The sequence below is a fragment of the Oncorhynchus tshawytscha genome, unplaced genomic scaffold, assembly GCF_018296145.1.
Source record: "Oncorhynchus tshawytscha isolate Ot180627B unplaced genomic scaffold, Otsh_v2.0 Un_contig_740_pilon_pilon, whole genome shotgun sequence".
NCBI classification, from domain to species: Eukaryota; Metazoa; Chordata; class Actinopteri; order Salmoniformes; family Salmonidae; genus Oncorhynchus; species Oncorhynchus tshawytscha.
Window position 1 is genome coordinate 95,974 of NW_024609694.1, and position 23,374 is coordinate 119,347.

Sequence of the window (23,374 nt, forward strand, 5' to 3'; positions counted from 1 at the left end):
TCAGAGACACCGTGGCGAGATTCTGAGGTCCATTGTCGTGCCATTCATCACCTCATGTTTCAGCATGATAATGCACGGCCCTGTGTCACAAGGTTCTGGACTAAATTCCTGGAAACTGAAAATGTCCCAGTTCTTCCATGACCTGCATCCTCACCAGACACATCATCCACTGTTTGGGATGCTCTGGATCGATGGGTAAGACGGCGCGTTCCAGGTCTCGCCAACATCCAGCAACTTCACACGGGTCTGAATACTTTCAGAAGGCTACAACCTTTATAGTGGAGTTACTGACACAATGAAACTGACTGGATACAACCTGACTGGGTACAACCTGACTGGATACAACCTGACTGGATACAACCTGACTGGATACAACCTGACTGAATACAACCTGACTGGATACAACCTGGGTACAATACAACCTGACTGGGTACAACCTGACTGGATACAACCTGACTGGATACAACCTGACTGGATACAACCTGACTGGGTACAACCTGACTGGGTAGAACCTGGATACAACCTGACTGGGTACAACCTGACTGGGTACAACCTGACTGGATACAACCTGACTGGATACAACCTGACTGGATACAACCTGACTGGGTACAACCTGACTGGGTAGAACCTGGATACAACCTGACTGGGTACAACCTGACCTGGGTACAACCTGACTGGATACAACCTGACTGGGTACAACCTGACTAGAACCTGGATACAACCTGACTGGGTACAACCTGGGTACAACTGGATACAACCTGACTGGATACAACCTGACTGGATACAACCTGACAACCTGGACTGGGTACAACCTGACTGGGCACAACCTGACTGGATACAACCTGACTGGATACAACCTGACTGGATACAACCTGGGTACAACCTGACTGGATACAACCTGACTGGATACAACCTGACTGGATACAACCTGACTGGGTACAACCTGACTGAGTACAACCCGTATAGTGGAGTTACTGACTGGACACAAACTAGCCATGTTCAAGACAACTCAGAACCTCAGAGTAAAGATGTGCTTACTTTTATTTTGCGTAGAGCTTCCTATTGATCCTCTGATCTCATCTTTCTATAAAGGGTTTCCAGGTGGAACATTTCAGAGTTTCCTAGTTCCAAGTTGCCTTGAACACAGCAACGGACACACTCTAATTTCTATGTTTAAAGAGTCTCTTCAATGAAACAGAACAACAGTATCGGTCTGTATTTAGGTTTATTAGATGTCTGTATTGGGACAAACACACACACACACACAAAAACAGGTTGTCCTAACCCCAGTCAGGTAGGATGGCTGACATCCCCAGAGTTCTAACATGCAAAGCATTATGGGGCATCTTCCTGGGCGTCTGAATTGGAGTCCTTCATTAAGGCCTCCTCCCCCTCCTCCGGCGGTCTCCTCCTCCTCCTCTCCTGCAGCGGTCTCCTCTCCTCCAGCGGTCTCCTCCTCCTCTCCGCCGGCGGTCTCCCCCTCCTCCTCCTCTCCTCCTCCTGTTCTGTCCGTCCCTCGGGAAGAGAACTTCCTCATCTTGATGTTGGGAAGCTTCTTTAGATCGCCGCTCCACTCCCTGAAACCAACCAATCACAGATCAAAACCACGGAATCATCCAATCACAGCTCAGAACCATGGAACTGTCGGGTTCACCTAGGGGTCATGATAGGGGCTGTACCAAATGATTGATGTATTATAATAATTGATTATGTTGTATTAATAGAAGGGGAGGGGCTATAAGACCCCTCCCCCACTACATTTATAGGGTCCTGGACTACAGATTAACAATATATATATTCATGATAAAAGGTTTAATATTGTTCCACAGTTTATTTCTAGTCTCTGCCTCTTATAAAGAAAACGGTCTGAGAGACGTGTGACAGAACTCTGCAGTGTAAGAGAGGAGAGACTAGTCAGACACTCCACTATAAATCAACTTGGGGACATTTCCCCCCTGAGCCTTTAGATAACACTGAAACGACTGTTTGTATAAGCTGCGGTGGCATGGGCTTGGTCTCATGAGTAGAAGGTAATGACGTAGGCAGTGACATCACTAAGATATATGAGGAATAATAAAACAACTCGAACCCTTTTCTATTTTGCAGAAATTACTCTGGAAACATGCGTGTTCCCGTTGTCAACTTCTGTCTGCAATTGCATTAATAAAGGTTTTTTAAAGATATTGTCTGAACGTTAATTTCACCAATGAGCCAATGATTGACAAGGAACAAGGAACGAACCACAACAGAATCAACCAATCAGCTGAGAGAATGTTTCAGAGGTAAATGTAACGAATAGAGCTGTTTTTCATGAATCATCACAGCTCTACTGACAACAACCAATCAGATCACAGCTCTACTGACACAAACCAATCAGATCACAGCTCTACAGACAACAACCAATCAGATCACAGCTCTACAGACACAAACCAATCAGATCACAGCTCTACTGACACAAACCAATCAGATCACAGCTCTACTGACACAAACCAATCAGATTCCTGCTCTAGCCAGAGTTGGGTTGTCATTGGTCATCTCACCTGAAGGTCTTGAGATGTTTAGAGTTAATGATGTCTGGAATCTCTGAGGAGAGAAGAGGAACACACTGTCAGGGTTCTGTGTGTGTGTGTATCACCGTGTGTGTGTATCACCGTGTGTGTGTATCACCGTGTGTGTGTATCACCGTGTGTGTGTATCACCGTGTGTGTGTATCACCGTGTGTGTGTATCATTTTGTGTGTGTGAGACTGACCGAAGCCGTTGCCATGGTACAAAGCGGTCTCTCTCTCTACAGTCTGTTTGATGACGGTCTCCCTGCTGCCATGGAGACGACCCTGACGACCTTTGATCCCGTTCACCAGCTCTATCTGGTCCAACTCCCCGTCAAACCTCTGCAGGTACCTACACACACATAAACACACACATAAACACACACACATAAACACACACACATTTTAAACACTTTATTTGAATCCACCAATCACATGTACAAAAAAATATCCAAACATTTCAAAAGTCCCTGTCTGCATGTCCCTCAAGGGAACAGGAAACACCTCCTTCTCCAAGCAGCTAAGCTGCCCACGACAGCTGAACAGAGCATTACCTAGCTAACTGCTTTGCCCTAGTCCCACGACAGCTGAACAGAGCAGTACCTATACTGCCAACACACTGTCAAGACTTGTGTTTCTAGCTCCAGCCACTTTAATAATTTAGTAAATTGATGGGAAATTATGCTTGTGTATCACTAGCCACTTTAAACAATGCTACCTTATATAATGTTACTTACCCTACATTATTCATCTCATATGCATACGTTGATACTGTACTCTATATCATCGACTGCATCCTTATGTAATACATGTATCAAGGTTAGCCACTTTAACTATGCCACTTGGTTTACATACTCAATCTCATGTATATACTGTACTAATCATCTAGTGTATCTTGCCTATGCTGCTCTGTATTCATCATCATTGTGTTTCTTATGTACATATTCTTTATCCCCTTACAATGTTATAAGGTTAGTTAACCCTAACTTTTTTTTTGGCAGATTGTTAGTTAGTGTTTACCAACAGTGCAGTAATATTACTAATTGTAAAGGTTAAACTAGAATTCAATGCTTGTGTTTTAGCTCCAAACTGCATTAACATCTGCTAACCATGTGTATGTGACAAATAAAAATTTGATTTGAAAGCTAATTTACTAATTTAGGTTAAGAGCAGATTCAGATGCTAACTGCTTTGCCCTAGTCCCACAGTGCAGTAATATAACAGAGCAGTAAGGTTAGCCAACAGATAAATGCTTGTGTTTCTAGCTCCAACAGTGCAGTAATATATACTAATTTAGTAAAGGTTCAGACGAGCAGATTCAGATGCTTGTGTTTCTAGCTCCAACAGTGCAGTAATATATACTAATTTAGTAAAGGTTAAGACGAGCAGATTCAGATGCTTGTGTTTCTAGCTCCAACAGTGCAGTAATATATACTAATTTAGTAAAGGTTCAGACGAGCAGATTCAGATGCTTGTGTTTCCAGCTCCAACAGTGCAGTAATATATACTAATTTAGTAAAGGTTAAGGGTTAGCAGATTCAGATGCTAACTGTTTTACTTCAATGTTTAGGGTTAGGGTTGCACCCTAATATTTACTTCAATGTTTAAGTAAAGGTTAGGGACAAGCAGGTTCAGATGCTTGTGTTTTAGCTTCAACAGTGCAGTAATATATACTAATTTACTTCAATGTTTAAGGTTAAATATATGGACAAGCAGATTCAGATGCTTGTGTTTTAGCCCAACAGTGCATTTACTTCAATATACTAATTTAGTAAAGGTTCAGAATATATAAATATATGGACAAGCAGATTCAGATGCTTGTGTTTCTAGCTCCAACAGTGCAGTAATATATACTAATTTAGTAAAGGTTCAGAATATATAAATATATGGACAAGCAGATTCAGATGCTTGTGTTTCTAGCTCCAACAGTGCAGTAATATATACTAATTTAGTAAAGGTTAAGACGAGCAGATTCAGATGCTTGTGTTTCTAGCTCCAACAGTGCAGTAATATATACTAATTTAGTAAAGGTTAGATTCAGACCTGGTAAGAAAAGCATTTTGCTGTACTTGTGCAGGTGACATTAAAACTGTATTTACTTCAATGTTTAAGGTTAGGGTTAGGGGTTAGGGTTAACCCTAAATGTATTTACTTCAATGTTTAAGGGTTTATGCAAAGTGTATTTGACAACACTGACTTTTAAAGAAGTCATTTCTATTGGTCTAGACTGACAAATGAGACCAACTCACCAACACAAGGAGAAATCTAACTTGTCTCTGTTCCGCACAACCTACCCGGCACCCTAACAAACAATAACCTCAAGTCAAAACCATTACAACACACACAGAGAGAAAGCAACAGTTTTTTGGAAATCAAGGAGAAAAAGAAAACCACACACACATGAATATAGACACGGGTACTGACCTCTCTCTACGTGACAGGCGTCCTGTTTGGTGAATATAGACACGGGTACTGACCTCTCTCTATGTGACAGGCGTCCTGTTTGGTGAATATAGACACGGGTACTGACCTCTCTCTATGTGACAGGCGTCCTGTTTGGTGAATATAGACACGGGTACTGACCTCTCTCTATGTGACAGGCGTCCTGTTTGGTGAATATAGACACGGGTACTGACCTCTCTCTATGTGACAGGCGTCCTGTTTGGTGAATATATGTGACACTGGGTACTGACACGGGTACTCTCTATGTGACAGGCGTCCTGTTTGGTGAATATAGACACGGGTACTGACCTCTCTCTATGTGACAGGCGTCCTGTTTGGTGAATATAGACACGGGTACTGACCTCTCTCTATGTGACAGGCGTCCTGTTTGGTGAATATAGACACGGGTACTGACCTCTCTCTATGTGACAGGCGTCCTGTTTGGTGAATATAGACACGGGTACTGACCTCTCTCTATGTGACAGGCGTCCTGTTTGGTGAATATAGACACGGGTACTGACCTCTCTCTATGTGACAGGCGTCCTGTTTGGTGAATATAGACACGGGTACTGACCTCTCTCTATGTGACAGGCGTCCTGTTTGGTGAATATAGACACGGGTACTGACCTCTCTCTATGTGACAGGCGTCCTGTTTGGTGAATATAGACACGGGTACTGACCTCTCTATGTGACAGGCGTCCTGTTTGGTGAATATAGACACGGGTACTGTATGTGACAGGCGTCCTGTTTGGTGAATATAGACACGGGTACTGACCTCTCTCTATGTGACAGGCGTCCTGTTTGGTGAATATAGACACGGGTACTGACTCTCTATGTGACAGGCTCCTGTTTGGTGAATATAGACACGGGTACTGACCTCTCTATAATGTGACAGGCGTCCTGTTTGGTGAATATAGACACGGGTACTGACCTCTCTCTACGTGACAGGCGTCCTGTTTGGTGAATATAGACACGGGTACTGACCTCTCTATAATGTGACAGGCGTCCTGTTTGGTGAACTCTGTCTTCTCAGAGTCCAGCTGGCTCTGAAACCACTGCAGCTTATCACCTACACACACAGACAATAGAAGGTAAGAGGGGGTACACCCTACCGTTGTACTCATCATACACACACAGACAATAGAAGGTAAGAGGGGGTACACCCTACCGTTGTACTCACCTACACACACTGAATATACTGTGATATGTGGTTGTCTCACCTAGCTATCTGAATATACTAACTACTGTGATATGTGGTTGTCCCACCTAGCTATCTGAATATACTAACTACTGTGATATGTGGTTGTCTCACCTAGCTATCTGACAATATGAATATAGGGGGTACACTACTGTGATATCAACTAACACAGTGGTTGTCCCACCTAGCTATCTGAATATACTAACTACTGAGATATGTGGTTGTCCCACCTAGCTATCTGAATATACTAACTACTGTGATATGTGGTTGTCCCACCTAGCTATCTGAATATACTAACTACTGTGATATGTGGTTGTCCCACCTAGCTATCTGAATATACTAACTACTGTGATATGTGGTTGTCCCACCTAGCTATCTGAATATACTAACTACTACTGTGAATATACTAATACTGTGTGGTTGTCCCACCTAGCTATCTGAATATACTAACTACTGTGATATGTGGTTGTCCCACCTAGCTATCTGAATATACTAACTACTGTGATATGTGGTTGTCCCACCTAGCTATCTGAATATACTAACTACTGTGATATGTGGTTGTCCCACCTAGCTATCTGAATATACTAACTACTGTGATATGTGGTTGTCCCACCTAGCTATCTGAATATACTAACTACTGTGATATGTGGTTGTCCCACCTAGCTATCTGAATATACTAACTACTGTGATATGTGGTTGTCCCACCTAGCTATCTGAATATACTAACTACTGTGATATGTGGTGTCCCACCTAGCTATCTGAATATACTAACTACTGTGATATGTGGTTGTCCCACCTAGCTATCTGAATATACTAACTACTGTGATATGTGGTTGTCCCACCTAGCTATCTGAAGATGAATATACTATGACTTTTTAATTTTTTTATTTTTAAACAAAATCTTATTTAAAATGACGGCCTACCAAAAGGCAAAAGACCTCCTGCGGGACGGGGGCTGGGATTAAATATACAAATAAATTAAATAAAAACATAGGACAAAACATACATCACGACAAGAGAGACACCAGAGCACTACATAAAGAGAGACAACATAGAATGGTAGCAACACAACAACAACGTAGCAGCACAACATGACAACAACATGGTAGCAACACAACATGGTAGAAACACAACATGACAACATGGTAGCAACACAACAACAACGTAGCAGCACAACATGACAACAACATGGTAGCAACACAACATGACAACAACAAGGTAGCAACACAACATGGTAGAAACACAACATGACAACAGCACAACATGTAGCAACACAAAATGACAACAACATGATAGCAGCACAACATGACAACAAGGTAGCAACACAACATGGCAACAACACAACATGGTAGCAGCACAACATGACAACAACACAACATGGTAGAAACACAACATGACAACAACATGGTAATAACACAACATGGTAGCAGCACAACATGGTAGAAACACAACATGACAACAACACAACATGGTAGCAGCACAACATGACAACATGGTAGCAGCACAACATGACAACATGGTAGCAGCACAACATGACAACATGGTAGCAGCACAACATGACAACATGGTAGCAGCACAACATGACAACATGGTAGCAGCACAACATGACAACATGGTAGCAGCACAACATGACAACATGGTAGCAGCACAACATGACAACATGGTAGCAGCACAACATGACAACATGGTAGCAGCACAACATGACAACATGGTAGCAGCACAACATGACAACATGGTAGCAGCACAACATGACAACATGGTAGCAGCACAACATGACAACATGGTAGCAGCACAACATGACAACATGGTGCAGCACAACATGACAACATGGTAGCAGCACAACATAACAACATGGTAGCAACACAACATGGCAACAACATGGTAGCAGCACAACGTGACAACATGGTAGCAGCACAACATGGTAGCAACACAACATGACAACAACACAACATGGTAGCAGCACAAAACACGATACAAACACAGACAACAGCACAAAAGGAAGAAGGAAGAGACAACAAAACATCACGCTAAGCAGCCACCACTGTCAGGAAGAGTCCATGATGGAGTCTTTGAATGAAGAGATGTGTTAAACGCTCTACAACAAGCTTTCTCTGTGTTCAACAAGCTTTCTCTGTGTTCAACAAGCTTTCTCTGTGTTCAACAAGCTTTCTCTGTGTTCAACAAGCTTTCTCTGCGTTCAACAAGCTTTCTCTGCGTTCAACAAGCTTTCTCTGCGTTCAACAAGCTTTCTCTGCGTTCAACAAGCTTTCTCTGCGTTCAACAAGCTTTCTCTGCGTTCAACAAGCTTTCTCTGCGTTCAACAAGCTTTCTCTGCGTTCAACAAGCTTTCTCTGTGTTCAACAAGCTTTCTCTGTGTTCAACAAGCTTTCTCTGTGTTCAACAAGCTTTCTCTGTGTTCAACAAGCTTTCTCTGTGTTCAACAAGCTTTCTCTGTGTTCAACAAGCTTTCTCTGTGTTCAACAAGCTTTCTCTGCCCTTAACCTTGTTCTGAACACCTCCAAAACAAAGGTCATGTGGTTTGGTAAGAATAATGCCCCTCTCCCCACAGGTGTGATTACTACCTCTGAGAGTTTAGAGCTTGAGATAGTCACCTCATACAAGTACTTGGGAGTATGGCTAGACAGTACACTGTCCTTCTCTCAGCACATATCAAAGCTGCAGGCTAAAGTTAAATCTAGACTTGGTTTCCTCCATCGTAATCGCTCCTCTTTCACCTCAGCTGCCAAACTAACCCTGATTCAGATGACCATCCTACCCATGCTAGATTACAGAGACGTAAGTTATAGATCGGTAGGTAAGGGTGCTCTCGAGCGGCTAGATGTTTACCATTCGGCCATCAGATTTGCCACCAATGCTCCTTATAGGACACATCACTGCACTCTATACTCCTCTGTAAACTGGTCATCTCTGTATACCTGTCACAAGACCCACTGGTTGATACTTATTTATAAAACCCTCTGAGGCCCCACACCCCCCTATCTGAGATATCTACTGCAGCCCTCATCCTCCACATACAACATCCGTTCTGCCAGTTGCATACTGTTAAAGGTCCCCAAAGCACACACATCCCTGGGTCGCTCCTCTTTTCAGTTCACTGCAGCTAGCGACTGGAACGAGCTGCAAAAAACACTCAAACCGGACAGTTTTATCTCAATCTCTTCATTCAAAGACTCAATCATGGAGAGCCTCCATCCCCGCAGGAGGCCTTTTGCCTTTTGGTAGGTCGTCATTGTAAATAAGAATTTGTTCTTAACTGACTTGCCTAGTTAAATAAAGGTGAAATAAAAAAAATATGCATATAATTGGATGAGAGCGCTTCCTACTGCTTGAGCAATGTTGTTGATGCATATTGAGAAGAGTGTAGGGCCTAGGATCGAGCCTTGAGGTACTCCCTTGGTGACAGGCAGTGGCTGAGACAGCAGACGTTCAGTAACAGTCGTACAGTAACAATAGTAAAGTAACACAGTAATAGTAGTAACAGACTCTGACTCACCAATGCTGTTGAGACGAGTGGCCTTCTCACTCTTTTGTCTGGAGGCAGAGATACACACTTAACTTTATAAATATATAACAATATACAGGATTTTCGCTGTTCAAAACACAAACCATCTCCCTCCCTCCTTACCTCTCCTTCTTTCCCAGACGTATCTCCTGGCTGGCCAAGTAAGCAGCTTTCCTGCTATAGGGATGACACACCTTCTCCTTCTGAGTTGGTTTACCTTTCCCCGCCTTCGGCTACACACACACACGACTGTTAGAACACTGTCTTGCATTATTCTATACTGAACTGAAATATAAAGGCAACATGTAACGTGTTGGTACCATGTTTCATTAACTGAAATAAAAGATCCTAGAAATGTCCCTCCGCAAGAAAGCTTATTTCCCAGTTAGTGAGTCTTTCTCCTTTGCCAAGATAATCCATCCAGCTGATAGGTGTGGCCTATCAAGAAGCTGATTAAACGGCATGATCATTACACAGGTGCACCTTGTGCTGGGGACAATAAAAGGTCACTCTAAAATATGAAGTTTTGTCACACAACACCACAGATGTCTGAAGTTTTGAGGGAGCGTGTAATTCACATGCTGAAATTTCCTCCAGGGCTGTTGCCTGAGAATTTAATGTTAATTTCTCTACCATAAGCCGCCTCCAACGTCATGTCAGAGAATTTGGCAGTACGTCCAACCGGCATCACAACCGCAGACCACGTGTAACTACGCCAGACCACGTGTAACTACGCCAGACCACGTGTAACTACGCCAGACCACGTGTAACCACGCCAGCCCAGGACCTCCACATCCGGGTTCTTCACCTGTGAGATCCTCTGAGACCAGCCACCCGGACAGCTGATGAAACTGAGGAGTATTTCTGTCTGTAATAAAGCCCTTTGTGGGGAAAACTCATTCTGATTGGCTGGACCTGGCTCCCCAGTGGGTGGAGCCCTCCCAGGCCCACCCATCGCTGTGCTCCTGCTCAGTCATGTGAAATACTTACTTAAAAGCTTAAGTAAAATAAGAGTGACGAAAATATTTAATAAATAAACTAAAGTTTAAAAAAATAACAATACTGAGTCTATCTGCGGGGGTATAGGTTAGTCGAGGTAATATGTAGGTAGGGGTAAAGTGACTACGTAATAAACAGCGAGGAACAGCAGCGTAAAAAAATGAGTATTCAATGCAAATAGTGGGGGGATAGAAGCTGTTAAGAAGCCTTAGGACCTGTTTTTTATTGAACTAGGCAAGTCCTAGACTTGGTGCTTGTGAAAGTCACGTGAGATCTATAGATTCGTGCCTAATTTATTTATTTCAATTGACTGATTTCCTTAAATTAACTAACTCCTAAATCGTTGAAATTGTTGCATTTTGCAGTATACATTCACTAGGTTGTAAGAGCGCTATAACATTATATACATCTAGGTTTAGCTAAATCTATTTCTACATATCTAGATACATGTTAAGGATGTTAAATAATACGTGCAATTTTACCATGTTTTAGTTGTATGTGCGAAGTTTGATCACCGGTTGAAAACACGTGTTCTGTATTGACAACTCCGGCGGATGCTGCTGGTCCGTCGGACAACACTGTCCGTCATTTCCTCCGGCGGCCGAAAGAAAGGTTCCACAACCCGGAAGACAACAAGACCACGTTGTTTCCGAATCAAAACGTGTTGCGAACAGCAGAGTAACGTTACTGAGAGTAGCAGAGAGCAGACTGCCGAGAGAACAGCTTTGTAGCCTTAACTACTCGAACGTAAGTCCATCTTCATCTACACGTTTGCAATATGATAAACAACATTGTAATAATGCCACCGGTATAATACAGAATTGGCGATACAATACCAAGGACAATTTAAAACGTCGACTAACAGTAACGTTATCTGGTTCAGAGAATGCCAACCAAGCTACATAACTGTTTTATTAACTAGTGGACCAGCTAACGTTAGCTAGCTACGAGTTTAACTCCTGTGCTATGAACTCCGATTGTAAAACGTATTTCTTCAATATATATGGCTGGTATACTAGCTATCCAGCTAGTTCTAAAGTTAGCTAATACCAGAAAGTAACCAATGGGGCTGGGTAGTTGACCAATAGTTGACCACCCGAGCCACTGCCTGTTCACCCCGCTGTCATCCAGAAGGCGAGGTCAGTACAGGTGCATCAAAGCTGGGACCGAGAGACTGAAAAACAGCTTCTATCTCAAGGCCATCAGACTGTTAAACAGCCACCACTAACATTGAGTGGCTACTGCCAACACACTGTCAATGACACTGACTCTACTCCAGCCACTTTAATAATGGGAATTGATGGGAAATTATGTAAATATATCACTAGCCACTTTAAACAATGCTACCTTATATAATGTTACTTACCCTACATTATTCATCTCATATGCATACGTAGATACTGTACTCTATATCATCGACTGCATCCTTATGTAATACATGTATCACTAGCCACTTTAACTATGCCACTTGGTTTACATACTCACCTCATATGTATATACTGTACTCGATACCATCTACTGTATCTTGCCTATGCTGCTCTGTACCATCACTCATTCATATATCCTTATGTACATATTCTTTATCCCCTTACACTGTGTATAAGACAGTAGTTTTGGAATTGTTAGTTAGATTACTTGTTCGTTATTACTGCATTGTCGGAACTAGAAGCACAAGCATTTCGCTACACTCGCATTAACATCTGCTAACCATGTGTATGTGACAAATAAAATTTGATTTGATTTGATTTGGGTAGTTGACCAATGGGGCTGGGTAGTTGACCAATGGGGCTGGGTAGTTGACCAATGGGGCGGGGTAGTTGACCAATGGGGCGGGGTAGTTGACCAATGGGGCTGGGTAGTTGACCAATGGGGCGGGGTAGTTGACCAATGGGGCGGGGTAGTTGACCAATGGGGCTGGGTAAAATGGCAGAAATGTGTTTTACATTTGGTGGATATTCTCTCCTCAATTGATATTGAACCCACAGGAGGTTGGTGGCACCTTAATTGGGGAGGACGGGTTCGTGGTAATGGCTGGAGCAGAATTGATGGAATGGTATCAAATGCAACAAGTGGTTTCCAGGTGATTGATGACATACCATTAGCTCTGTTCCAGCCATTATTATCAGCTGTCCTCTCAGCAGCCTCCACTGATTGGTTCCAGCCATTATTATGAGCTGTCCTCTCAGCAGCCTCCACTGATTGGTTCCAGCCATTATTATGAGCTGTCCTCTCAGCAGCCTCCACTGATTGGTTCCAGCCATTATTATGAGCTGTCCTCTCCTCAGCAGCCTCCACTGATTGGACCAAGCATGCCATGACTACATTCAGAATCAGGGGCACGTTGAGAGTAATCTATCCTATGTGAAGCCATTTATCCACAATAGAGGAATTTGTAGTTCACGTTAAAAATAAAGTACCTCCATTGAAACAGATACAAACGGTGAAACTAATGCCACACATAGACTAGACGCTACTAAACACGTTAGGAATGTTGTTACTGGAGGTCGACGATTAATCGGAATGGCCGATTACATTGCACTCCACGAGGAGACTGCGTGGCAGACTGACTACCTGTTATACGAGTGCAGCAAGGAGCCACGGTAAGGTGCTAGCTAGCATTAAACGTATCTTGTAAAAAACAATCAATCTTAACATAATCACTAGTTAACTACACATGGTTGATGATATTACTAGTTTATCTAGCGTGTCCTGCGTAATGCATATAATCGATGCGGTGCCTTTTAATTTATCGAATCACAGCCTACTTCGCCAAACAGGTGATTTAACAAGCGCGTTTGCGAAAAAAGCACTGTCGTTGCAGCAATGTACCTAACCATAAACATCAATGCCTTTCTTAAAAGTCAATACACAAGTATATATTTTTGAACCTGCATATTTAGTTAATATTGCCTGCTAACATGAATTTCTTTTCACTAGGGAAGTTGTCACTTCTCTTGCGTTCTGTGCAAGCAGTTTGGGCTGCCTGGCTCGTCGCGAACTGTGTGAAGACCATTTCTTCCTAACAAAGACCATAATTAATTTGCCAGAATTGTACATAATTATGAGATAACATTGAAGGTTGTGCAATGTAACAGCAATATTTAGACTTCAGGATGCCACCCGTTAGATAAAATATGGAACGGTTCCTTATTTCACTGAAAGAATTAAACGTCTTGTTTTCGAAATTATAGTTTCCAGATTTGACCATATTAATGACCTAAGGCTTGTATTTCTGTGTGTATTATAATTAAGTCTATGATTTGATAGAGCAATCTGACTGAGCATTGGTAGGCAGCAGCAGGCTCGTAAGCATTCATTCAAACAGCACTTTCCTGCGTTTGCCAGCAGCTCTTCGCTGTGCTTCAAGCATTGCGCTGTTTATGACTTTGTGCCTATCAACTCCCGAGATTAGGCTGGCAATACTAAAGTACCTATTAGAACATCCAATAGTCAAAGGTACATGAAATACAAATGGTATAGAGAGAAATAGTCCTATAATAACTACAACCTAAAACTTCTTACCTTGGAATATTGAAGACTCATGTTAAAAGGAACCACCTGCTTTCATATGTTCTCATGTTCTGAGCAAGGAACTGAAACGTTAGCTTTTTTACATGGCACATATTGCACTTTTACTTTCTTCTCCAAGACTTTGTTTTTGCATTATTTAAACCAAATTGAACATGTTTCATTATTTATTTGAGGCTAAATGGATTTTATTGATGTATTAAGTTAAAATAAGTGTTCATTCAGTATTGTTGTAATTGTCATTATTACGATTAGAGGTCGACCGATTAATCGGAATGGCACATTAATTAGGGCCGATTTCAAGTTTTCATAACAATCGGAAATCGTTATTTTTGGACACCGGTTTTGATGAATTATTATTATTTTTTCACCTTTTATTTAATCTTAATTTAACCAGGCAAGTCAGTTAAGAACACATTCTTATTTTCAATGACGGCCTAGGAACGGTGGGTTAACTGCCTCGATTAATCGGTATCGGCCTTTTTGGTCCTCCAATAATCGGTATCGGTGTTGAAAAATCATTATCGGTCGACCTCTACCCTCCACACCAACATGGGTGGGAACCCAACAAAAGCTTACCGCCACTCCCATCCTCTCCAATCCCATTAACAGCACCATCGTCTCCATAAACAAGCCTCCTCTATCTGACCTATCGGTCTTCACACGACTCAACACTGCAGCCCAATCAGAGTAGATCACCACTCTGAGGGGTTCCACCTCCTCCACCCTGGTTTGGTAACTGAACAGGTTACTGTTTGACTGAGCCATAGATACTTGATGATAGCTACTTTGTTGCTTAGTGGTTGTGTGGGCAGAGAATACAGGTCCAGATTGTACAGATCCACACTGTGGTTTGTGAGGCAACCAGGGGTGTATTCATTAGTGCACAAAGTACAACAATGTTTTGCAACAAAACTAGCCCTAAGCGTTTCTTAGCCCTCACGCTTTGTTCCGTTTGCGTCTGTTAGCTTCCGTTCTGTGTGGTTCCTAGTGACTATTACCCAGCTGATTGTAGTTGTGCTGTCTTTGTCCCCAGGTGTGATAGTCTCTACCCAGCAACGGGATGGAGGCCCAACCAGAGGAGACGGCTTTGGTACCGGAGGTTCTTCAGAGCTCAGCAGAGACACACGGAGAGGAACTGGAACTGAACAACGGTACCAGCACCAAGCACCTGGAGGACGGATGCACAGCTGAGACAGAACCTCAGGGACTGACCTCCGTGACCTCAGACAGCCGTTTACCGGGAGAGTTAACGGGAGGAGCAGAGGAGATGGAGGTTACAGAGAATCTCAGCTCTGTCTCGAGCTCCGAGCTGGGAGATGGAACCACACACACACACCTCCGCCAGGACCTCTCCCAGGACCTCTCTCAGGACCTCTCCCATGACCTCTCTCAGGACCTCTCCCATGACCCCCCCCAGGACCTCTCCCAAGACCTCTCCCAGGACCCCTCTCAGGACCCCCCCCAGGTACTGCTGACGTTACAGGACGGTGTGTGTGTCAGGGACCAGCAGGACAGCAGCAGCTCCTCCTCAGACAGTGATTCAGACTCCTCTTCCTCCGGTGTGACGCTGGCTGTTGTGTTAGGTCAGGCAGATGAAGATGATGATGATGACGAAGGCTTCAGTCGGGCAAGGAAACCCTGTTCCATCAAAACCCTGGATGAGATCCTGCCTGAGGTACCCCTGACCTCTAACCCCTGGCCCCTCTCTAACCCCTGGCCCTTCTCTAACCCCTGGCCCTTCTCTAACCCCCGGCCCCTCTCTAATCCCCGGCCCCTCTCTAATCCCCGGCCCCTCTCTAACCCCGGCCTCTCTCTAACCCCCGGCCTCTCTCTAACCCCTGGCCCCTCTCTAACCCCTGGCCCCTCTCTAACCCCTGACCTCTACTCTGGGAATTCAGAACTTCATGTGAGTAAAAAATAAAATGAAATGTGTGTTTGTGTGTGTAGGAGTTGCCTGCTGTCGAGGAGTTGACGGTTGTTCTACCAGAGGAGGCGGAGATACTGCCCCTAGGATCAGTCACCAGTATCATCCAACAGCTGGGTTAGTCCCTCCCCCTAGGACCAGTCACCAGTATCATCCAACAGCTGGGTTAGTCCCTCCCCCTAGGACCAGTCACCAGTATCATCCAACAGCTGGGTTAGTCCCTCCCCCTAGGACCAGTCACCAGTATCATCCAACAGCTGGGTTAGTCCCTCCCCCTAGGACCAGTCACCAGTATCATCCAACAGCTGGGTTAGTCCCTCCCTAGGACCAGTCACCAGTATCATCCAACAGCTGGGTTAGTCCCTCCCCTAGGACCAGTCACCAGTATCATCCAACAGCTGGGTTAGTCCCTCCCCTAGGACCAGTCACCAGTATCATCCAACAGCTGGGTTAGTCCCTCCCCCTAGGACCAGTCACCAGTATCATCCAACAGCTGGGTTAGTCCCTCCCCTAGGACCAGTCACCACTATCATCCAACAGCTGGGTTAGTCCCCCCCCTATATATACACCCACCTGACCCCTCTTGGTGACTGAATGCCCCTGACCCCTCTTGGTGACTGAATGTCCCTGCCCTTCACATTACACCCCCTGACCCCTCTTGGTGACTGAATGCCCCGACCACTCTTGGTGACTGAATGCCCCGACCCCTCTTGGTGTCTGAATGCCCCCGACCCCTCTTGGTGACTGAATGCCCCTGCCCTTCACCTTACACCCCCGACCCCTCTTGGTGACTGAATGCCCCCGACCTCTCTTGGTGACTAAATGCCCCGACCTCTCTTGGTGACTGAATGCCCCCGACCCCTCTTGGTGACTGAATGCCCCCGACCCCTCTTGGTGACTGAATGCCCCCGACCCTTCGTGGTGACTGAATGCCCCTGCCCTTCACCTTACACCCCCTGACCCCTCTTGGTGTCTGTTGTGTTTCCTCAACAGTGATCATTCAGTCATTGAAGGACACGCCCCCTCTGAAGGACGACAGCGTCATCTTCAACTCTGATAGGTTGGCTGTGGGCAAGGTAAGAGGGGCTTAGAGTCTTAGGTATTTGAGGTGTTTGGGCCGGTCTCCAGTCCCTTCTATGTGTTGAGGTTTAACTCTCTCTCTCCTCCTCCAGGTATTTGAGGTGTTTGGGCCGGTCTCCAGTCCCTTCTATGTGTTGAGGTTTAACTCAGAGAGTGACATCGCAGAGAGAGGAGTGAAGCTGAAGGACTCCATGTTCTACGCCCCGTCTCTCACCGACTACACCCTCTATATCCTCACTGAGCAGCTACGACGGTCAGTACACTGACTACACCCTCTATATCCTCACTGAGCAGCTACGACGGTCAGTACACTGACTACACCCTCTATATCCTCACTGAGCAGCTACGACGGTCAGTACACTGACTACACCCTCTATATCCTCACTGAGCAGCTACGACGGTCAGTACACTGACTACACCCTCTATATCCTCACTGAGCAGCTACGACGGTCAGTACACTGACTACACCCTCTATATCCTCACTGAGCAGCTACGACGGTCAGTACACTGACTACACCCTCTATATCCTCACTGAGCAGCTACGACGGTCAGTACACTGACTACACCCTCTATATCCTCACTGAGCAGCTACGACGGTCAGTACACATGTATAATTGAAGCTGACGTGTGTGTGTGTGTGTGTGTTTAGGTTGAAAGGCTCCGACGCCTCCTGGAAGAACGACCAGGAACCACCACCAGAGGTGGGGAACACACATTACCCATAATGCCACACAGGCCCTAGGCTACCTGCCGCCCAACGCTCTAACCGCTAGGCTACCTGCCGCCCAATGCTCTAACCCCTAGGCTACCTGCCGCCCAATGCTCTAACCCCTAGGCTACCTGCCGCCCAACGCTCTAACCGCTAGGCTACCTGCCGCCCAATGCTCTAACCCCTAGGCTACCTGCCGCCCAACGCTCTAACCGCTAGGCTACCTGCCCGCTCTAACCCCAACGATCTAACCGCTAGGCTACCTGCCGCCCAACGCTCTAACCGATAGGCTACCTGCCGCCCAATGCTCTAACCCCTAGGCTACCTGCCGCCCAACGCTCTAACCGCTAGGCTACCTGCCGCCCAATGCTCTAACCCCTAGGCTACCTGCCGCCCAACGCTCTAACCGCTAGGCTACCTGCCGCCCAATGCTAACCCTAGGCTACCTGCCGCCCAACGCTCTAACCGCTAGGCTACCTGCCGCCCAACGCTCTAACCGCTAGGCTACCTGCCGCCTCAACGCTAGGCTAACCGCAACGCTCTAGGCTACCAACGCTCTAACCGCCTGCCGCCTCAACAACGCTCTAACCCCTAGGCTACCTGCCGCCCAACGCTCTAACCGCTAGGCTACCTGCCGCCCAACGCTCTAACCGCTAGGCTACCTGCTACCTGCCGCCAGAGGACTGACTATCAACAAACAACAACACAATTGCTGATTAGATGAAGCCTTCTCAGTGTGGATGAGGGTAGGATGTTGATGTGTTGCTTACTGAATATATTTATACTAAACAGTATGTAGTATGATTAGTACAAAGTGCATATAATTTTAGTAAGATTTCGGGGGGGGACACACACTTGTATTGTGATGGTGCATCTAAGATGTCAAGACAAATTTCTCTTTGGATAATAAAGTTTCTCTCCTCTTCCCTTTCACCCTCTGTCCTGTCCCCTCTCGTTTCTCCTCTGTCCTGTCCCCTCTCGTTTCTCCTCTGTCCTGTCCCCTCTCGTTTCTCCTCTGTCCTGTCCCCTCTCGTTTCTCCCCTCTGTCCTGTCCCCTCTCGTTTCTCCCCTCTGTCCTGTCCCCTCTCGTTTCTCCCCTCTGTCCTGTCCCCTCTCGTTTCTCCCCTCTGTCCTGTCTCCCCCTGTCCTGTCCCCTTCGTTTCTCCCCTCTGTCCTGTCCCCTCTCGTTTCTCCCCTCTGTCCTGTCCCCTCTCGTTTCTCCCCTCTGTCCTGTCCCCTCTCGTTTCTCCCCTCTGTCCTGTCCCCTCTCGTTTCTCCCCTCTGTCCTGTCCCCTCTCGTTTCTCCCCTCTGTCCTGTCCCCTCTCGTTTCTCCCCTCTGTCCTGTCCCCTCTCGTTTCTCCTCTGTCCTGTCCCCTCTCGTTTCTCCTCTGTCCTGTCCCCTCTTGTGTCTCCTCTGGTCTCTCCTCGGTCCTGTGTCTCCTCTCGTCTCTCCTCTGTCCTGTGTCTCGTCTCTCCTCTGTCCTGTGTCTCCTCTGTCCTGTCCTCTTCTCTCCCCTCTGTCCCGTCCCCTCTCTCCTCTGTCCTGTGTCTCCTCTGTCCTGTCCTCTTCTCTCCCCTCTGTCCTGTCTCCTCTTGTGTCTCCTCTCGTTTCTCCTCTGTCCTGTGTCTCCTCTGTCCTGTCCTCTCGTCTCCCCTCTGTCCTGTCTCCTCTTGTCTCCTCTGTCCTCTGTCCCTCTCCCCTCTCCTCTCTCAAGGCATTAGACTTCAGTGATGATGAGGCAGAACAGCAGATGAGAAGGAAGAAGAAGAAGGGGAATGTTCAGAAGAGTGAGAGAGAAAGAGGACAGAGAGCTGACCAACAACCAGGTCAGACACATACACTGTTTCTGGTCAACTCTGAAACCTCTGTGAATTTCGTTCGGTTCATGTCAGGACGATGTCTGGAGTGTGTTGAAGGCCATTGGTGGAAATTCTCCCGGAAAATCTGATGGTCTCGTCGGCTTGACCTCCTTTTGACACGAGCAATTCGAGCCAATCACCACAGAGCACAGGGGCATTCCCAAAGCATATTGTTGGTGACCACGGGGACAGAAAGCACACAGTCTGTATTCGATGGGAAGAAAATGTTGTGGGTGACAGTGCAAAGCATCAGATTAGGGGAGAATGGGGCTGTGTCACACTGTTAACTGGGGTGTATCTCAACACCAGTAGGGCTATAGGTTATCTTATCATAGATAACTATGATGCTAATTTCCACATGGCTTGACCAAGCAAACTATGATGCTAATTTCCACATGACTTGACCTAGCGACTCAGAAATACGTTTGAAATATAGCTCTCCCTTTTATCTTTTCAACAAACAATTGTTAATATGTAGCATACTTTCACCTCCTGTAAAATACACACATTCACCTGTAAAATACACACATTCACCTGTAAAATACACACATTCACCTATAAAATACACACATTCACCTGTAAAATACACACATTCACCTATAAAATACACACATTCACCTATAAAATACACACATTCACCTGTAAAATACACACATTCACCTGTAAAATACACATTCATTCACCTGTAAAATACACACATTCACCTGTAAAATACACACATTCACCTGTAAAATACACACATTCACCTGTAAATACACACATTCACCTGTAAAATACACACATTCACCTGTAAAATACACACATTCACCTGTAAAATACACACATTCACCTGTAAAATACACACATTCACCTGTAAAATACACACATTCACCTGTAAAATACACACATTCACCTGTAAAATACACACATTCACCTATAAAATACACACATTCACCTATAAAATACACACATTCACCTATAAAATACACACATTCACCTGTAAAATACACACATTCACCTATAAATTACACACATTCACCTATAAAATACACACATTCACCTGTAAAACCAAGACCCCAACATGTGGAACCCCTTTCCCCAGTCTCCCTGTTCAGTTATTAGACTGGGTATTGGGCTGTACAGCACTCTGTAGATTGGGAGAGACACCAACATGTGGAACCCCAGTCTCCCCTATTCAGTCATTAGACTGGGTATTGGGCTGTACAGCACTCTGTAGATTGGGAGAGACACCAACATGTGGAACCCCTGCCCCAGTCTCCCTATTCAGTTATTAGACTGGGTATTGGGCTGTACAGCACTCTGTAGATTGGGAGAGACACCAACATGTGGAACCCCAGTCTCCCTATTCAGTCATTAGACTGGGTATTGGGCTGTACAGCACTCTGTAGATTGGGAGAGACACCAACATGTGGAACCCCTGCCCCAGTCTCCCTGTTCAGTTATTAGACTGGGTATTGGGCTGTACAGCACTCTGTAGATTGGGAGAGACACCAACATGTGGAACCCCCTGCCCCAGTCTCCCCTGTTCAGTTATTAGACTGGGTATTGGGCTGTACAGCACTCTGTAGATTGGGAGAGACACCAACATGTGGAACCCCCTGCCCCAGTCTCCCCTATTCAGTTATTAGACTGGGTATTGGGCTGGTTCACCCTGCGTGTTGTAAGAAATACAAATGGGGACATTTCAAGTGATTCCCCTTGATTAGACCTAACCCTGTCATAGATGGATTTAAGCTGTCATAGATGGATTTAAGCTGTCATAGATGGATTTAAGCTGTCATAGATGGATTTAAGATAAAAAAATTTGTGCAATAAATACATTAATTGTGTTAATGTTCTGAACAAATATTTGAGGAGAAAAGCACTTTGAAGAATGATGAGGAGGAGAGAGAGCAGCACAGTGATGAAAAATCAGTACATAGTGAATAGACAGGCGTTGGGACCACCATTCTGCCTAAATGGCTAGGTGTGGGGTGGGGGGTTAGTGATCAGTTGGTTCAGATTGTGATGGTTGTTGGCTGTATATCATTTGACCTTTAACCCGTGTGTGTGTGTGACCTAATTTTCTTTCTCTTCCAGATAGAGATTCCGTCACCAGACCACAGATGTCCCAGAGGCCTTTGCAACAGAGTCGTCCACCCCGCCGTGACAACTGGGGTCCCCCACCCCGATACGAAGGGGCTCCGTACTACACACACCAGCCCCACTACCCCTACCCTCCCCCCTACCAGCCCCAGTCCTTCCCCCTCTATCCTCCCCCTCCTCCCCCCCACATGTCCTTCCCCTGGTCCCCTCCCCCTCTCACTCCTACCACAACCTCCCCTTCTCTCACCTCCCCCTCCTCCCCCACCGCCCACTGGCCCCTATCCTCCTCAGTGAGGACACACACACACAACTAGTGACTGTACACCTCACCTCCTTGACACTCATCAGCGTTGTTTGACCAAATCAACACATTAAAGTATATTTTTACTGTCTGCATTTCATGTCTGTTTTAATAGTTTCTTTTCTTAAATCCCCGGTAGTAGAGACTATTGTAGTGATGATGATAACAGCTCTCTACAGTTTAATTAACAAATATGATCCTGTTCTGATACCCTCCTCTCTGTATCTGAGAGCTGTTGGCTGTATGACCCTGTTCTGGTCCATAACCTCATCATGTACCCTCCTCTCAGAACAGTTGGCTATATGACCCTGTTCTGGTCCATAACCTCATCCTGTACCCTCCTCTCTGTATCTGAGAGCTGTTGGCTATATGACCCTGTTCTGGTCCATAACCTCATCATGTACCCTCCTCTCAGAGCTGTTGGCTATATGACCCTGTTCTGGTCTATAACCTCATGTACCCTCCTCTCAGAGCTGTTGGCTATATGACCCTGTTCTGGTCTATAACCTCATGTACCCTCCTCTCAGAGCTGTTGGCTATATGACCCTGTTCTGGTCCATAACCTCATCATGTACCCTCCTCTCAGAGCTGTTGGCTATATGACCCTGTTCTGGTCCATAACCTCATGTACCCTCCTCTCAGAGCTGTTGGCTATATGACCCTGTTCTGGTCCATAACCTCATCATGTACCCTCCTCTCAGAGCTGTTGGCTATATGACCCTGTTCTGGTCCATAACCTCATCATGTACCCTCCTCTCAGAGCTGTTGGCTATATGACCCTGTTCTGGTCCATAACCTCATCATGTACCCTCCTCTCAGAGCTGTTGGCTATATGACCCTGTTCTGGTCCATAACCTCATCATGTACCCTCCTCTCAGAGCTGTTGGCTATATGACCCTGTTCTGGTCCATAACCTCATCATGTACCCTCCTCCTCTGAGGGCTATATTTGTATGTATTATGGATCCCCATTAGTACCTGGTTAAATAAAAAAAGAAGTGGTGCAAAACCCTATGAAACTTGTTCACAGCTCAATTCAGCTGGACTCTGGTGACAAATAAAATAAACTATTCAATTGTCTGTTGGTCAATAATTCAGTATTTAATGGTCAGGCTAATAACTAAATATTTGCCGTTCCCCGAACGGACACAACGAGCGAATTCAACGTTACAAA

At 45.4% G+C, this 23,374-nt stretch overlaps 2 protein-coding genes across 2 annotated transcripts; one reads left to right on the forward strand and one right to left on the reverse strand.

The window, feature by feature from the left end:
* Positions 1–1,208: 1,208 nt before the first annotated feature.
* On the reverse strand, positions 1,209–11,324 carry tma16 (translation machinery associated 16 homolog). Its single transcript, XM_042316994.1, has 7 exons — positions 11,193–11,324; positions 9,835–9,944; positions 9,703–9,740; positions 5,975–6,059; positions 2,752–2,900; positions 2,541–2,583; positions 1,209–1,577 (listed from the first exon to the last, which is right to left on the reverse strand). Exons 1-7 carry the CDS (start codon positions 11,193–11,195, stop codon positions 1,229–1,231), a joined length of 777 nt encoding a protein of 258 aa, XP_042172928.1. The 5' UTR covers positions 11,196–11,324; the 3' UTR covers positions 1,209–1,228.
* On the forward strand, positions 11,321–23,280 carry naf1 (nuclear assembly factor 1 homolog (S. cerevisiae)). The gene is made up of 8 exons (XM_042316990.1): positions 11,321–11,457; positions 15,275–15,916; positions 16,189–16,282; positions 17,159–17,241; positions 17,338–17,498; positions 17,895–17,946; positions 19,671–19,782; positions 21,895–23,280. The coding sequence occupies exons 2-8, from the start codon at positions 15,302–15,304 to the stop codon at positions 22,212–22,214; spliced, it is 1,437 nt and encodes a 478-aa protein (XP_042172924.1). The 5' UTR covers positions 11,321–11,457; positions 15,275–15,301; the 3' UTR covers positions 22,215–23,280.
* The last annotated feature ends 94 nt before the right edge of the window (positions 23,281–23,374 follow it).

What these genes read in the sequence shown, in the direction of transcription:
- tma16 (XM_042316994.1), bottom strand. An exon ending in CGTCTGGGAAAGAAGGAGAG is followed by an intron (nt 9,741 to 9,834) that starts GTAAGGAGGGAG and finishes CTCTGCCTCCAG; the next exon opens with ACAAAAGAGTGAGAAGGCCA. An exon ending in GCCTGTCACATTATAGAGAG is followed by an intron (nt 2,901 to 5,974) that starts GTCAGTACCCGT and finishes ATGTGTGTGTAG; the next exon opens with GTACCTGCAGAGGTTTGACG.
- naf1 (XM_042316990.1), top strand. Translation starts at nt 15,302, where the DNA reads ATGGAGGCCCAACCAGAGGAGACGGCTTTGGTACCGGAGGTTCTTCAG. An exon ending in TGGATGAGATCCTGCCTGAG is followed by an intron (nt 15,917 to 16,188) that starts GTACCCCTGACC and finishes TTGTGTGTGTAG; the next exon opens with GAGTTGCCTGCTGTCGAGGA. An exon ending in GAGAGCTGACCAACAACCAG is followed by an intron (nt 19,783 to 21,894) that starts GTCAGACACATA and finishes TTTCTCTTCCAG; the next exon opens with ATAGAGATTCCGTCACCAGA.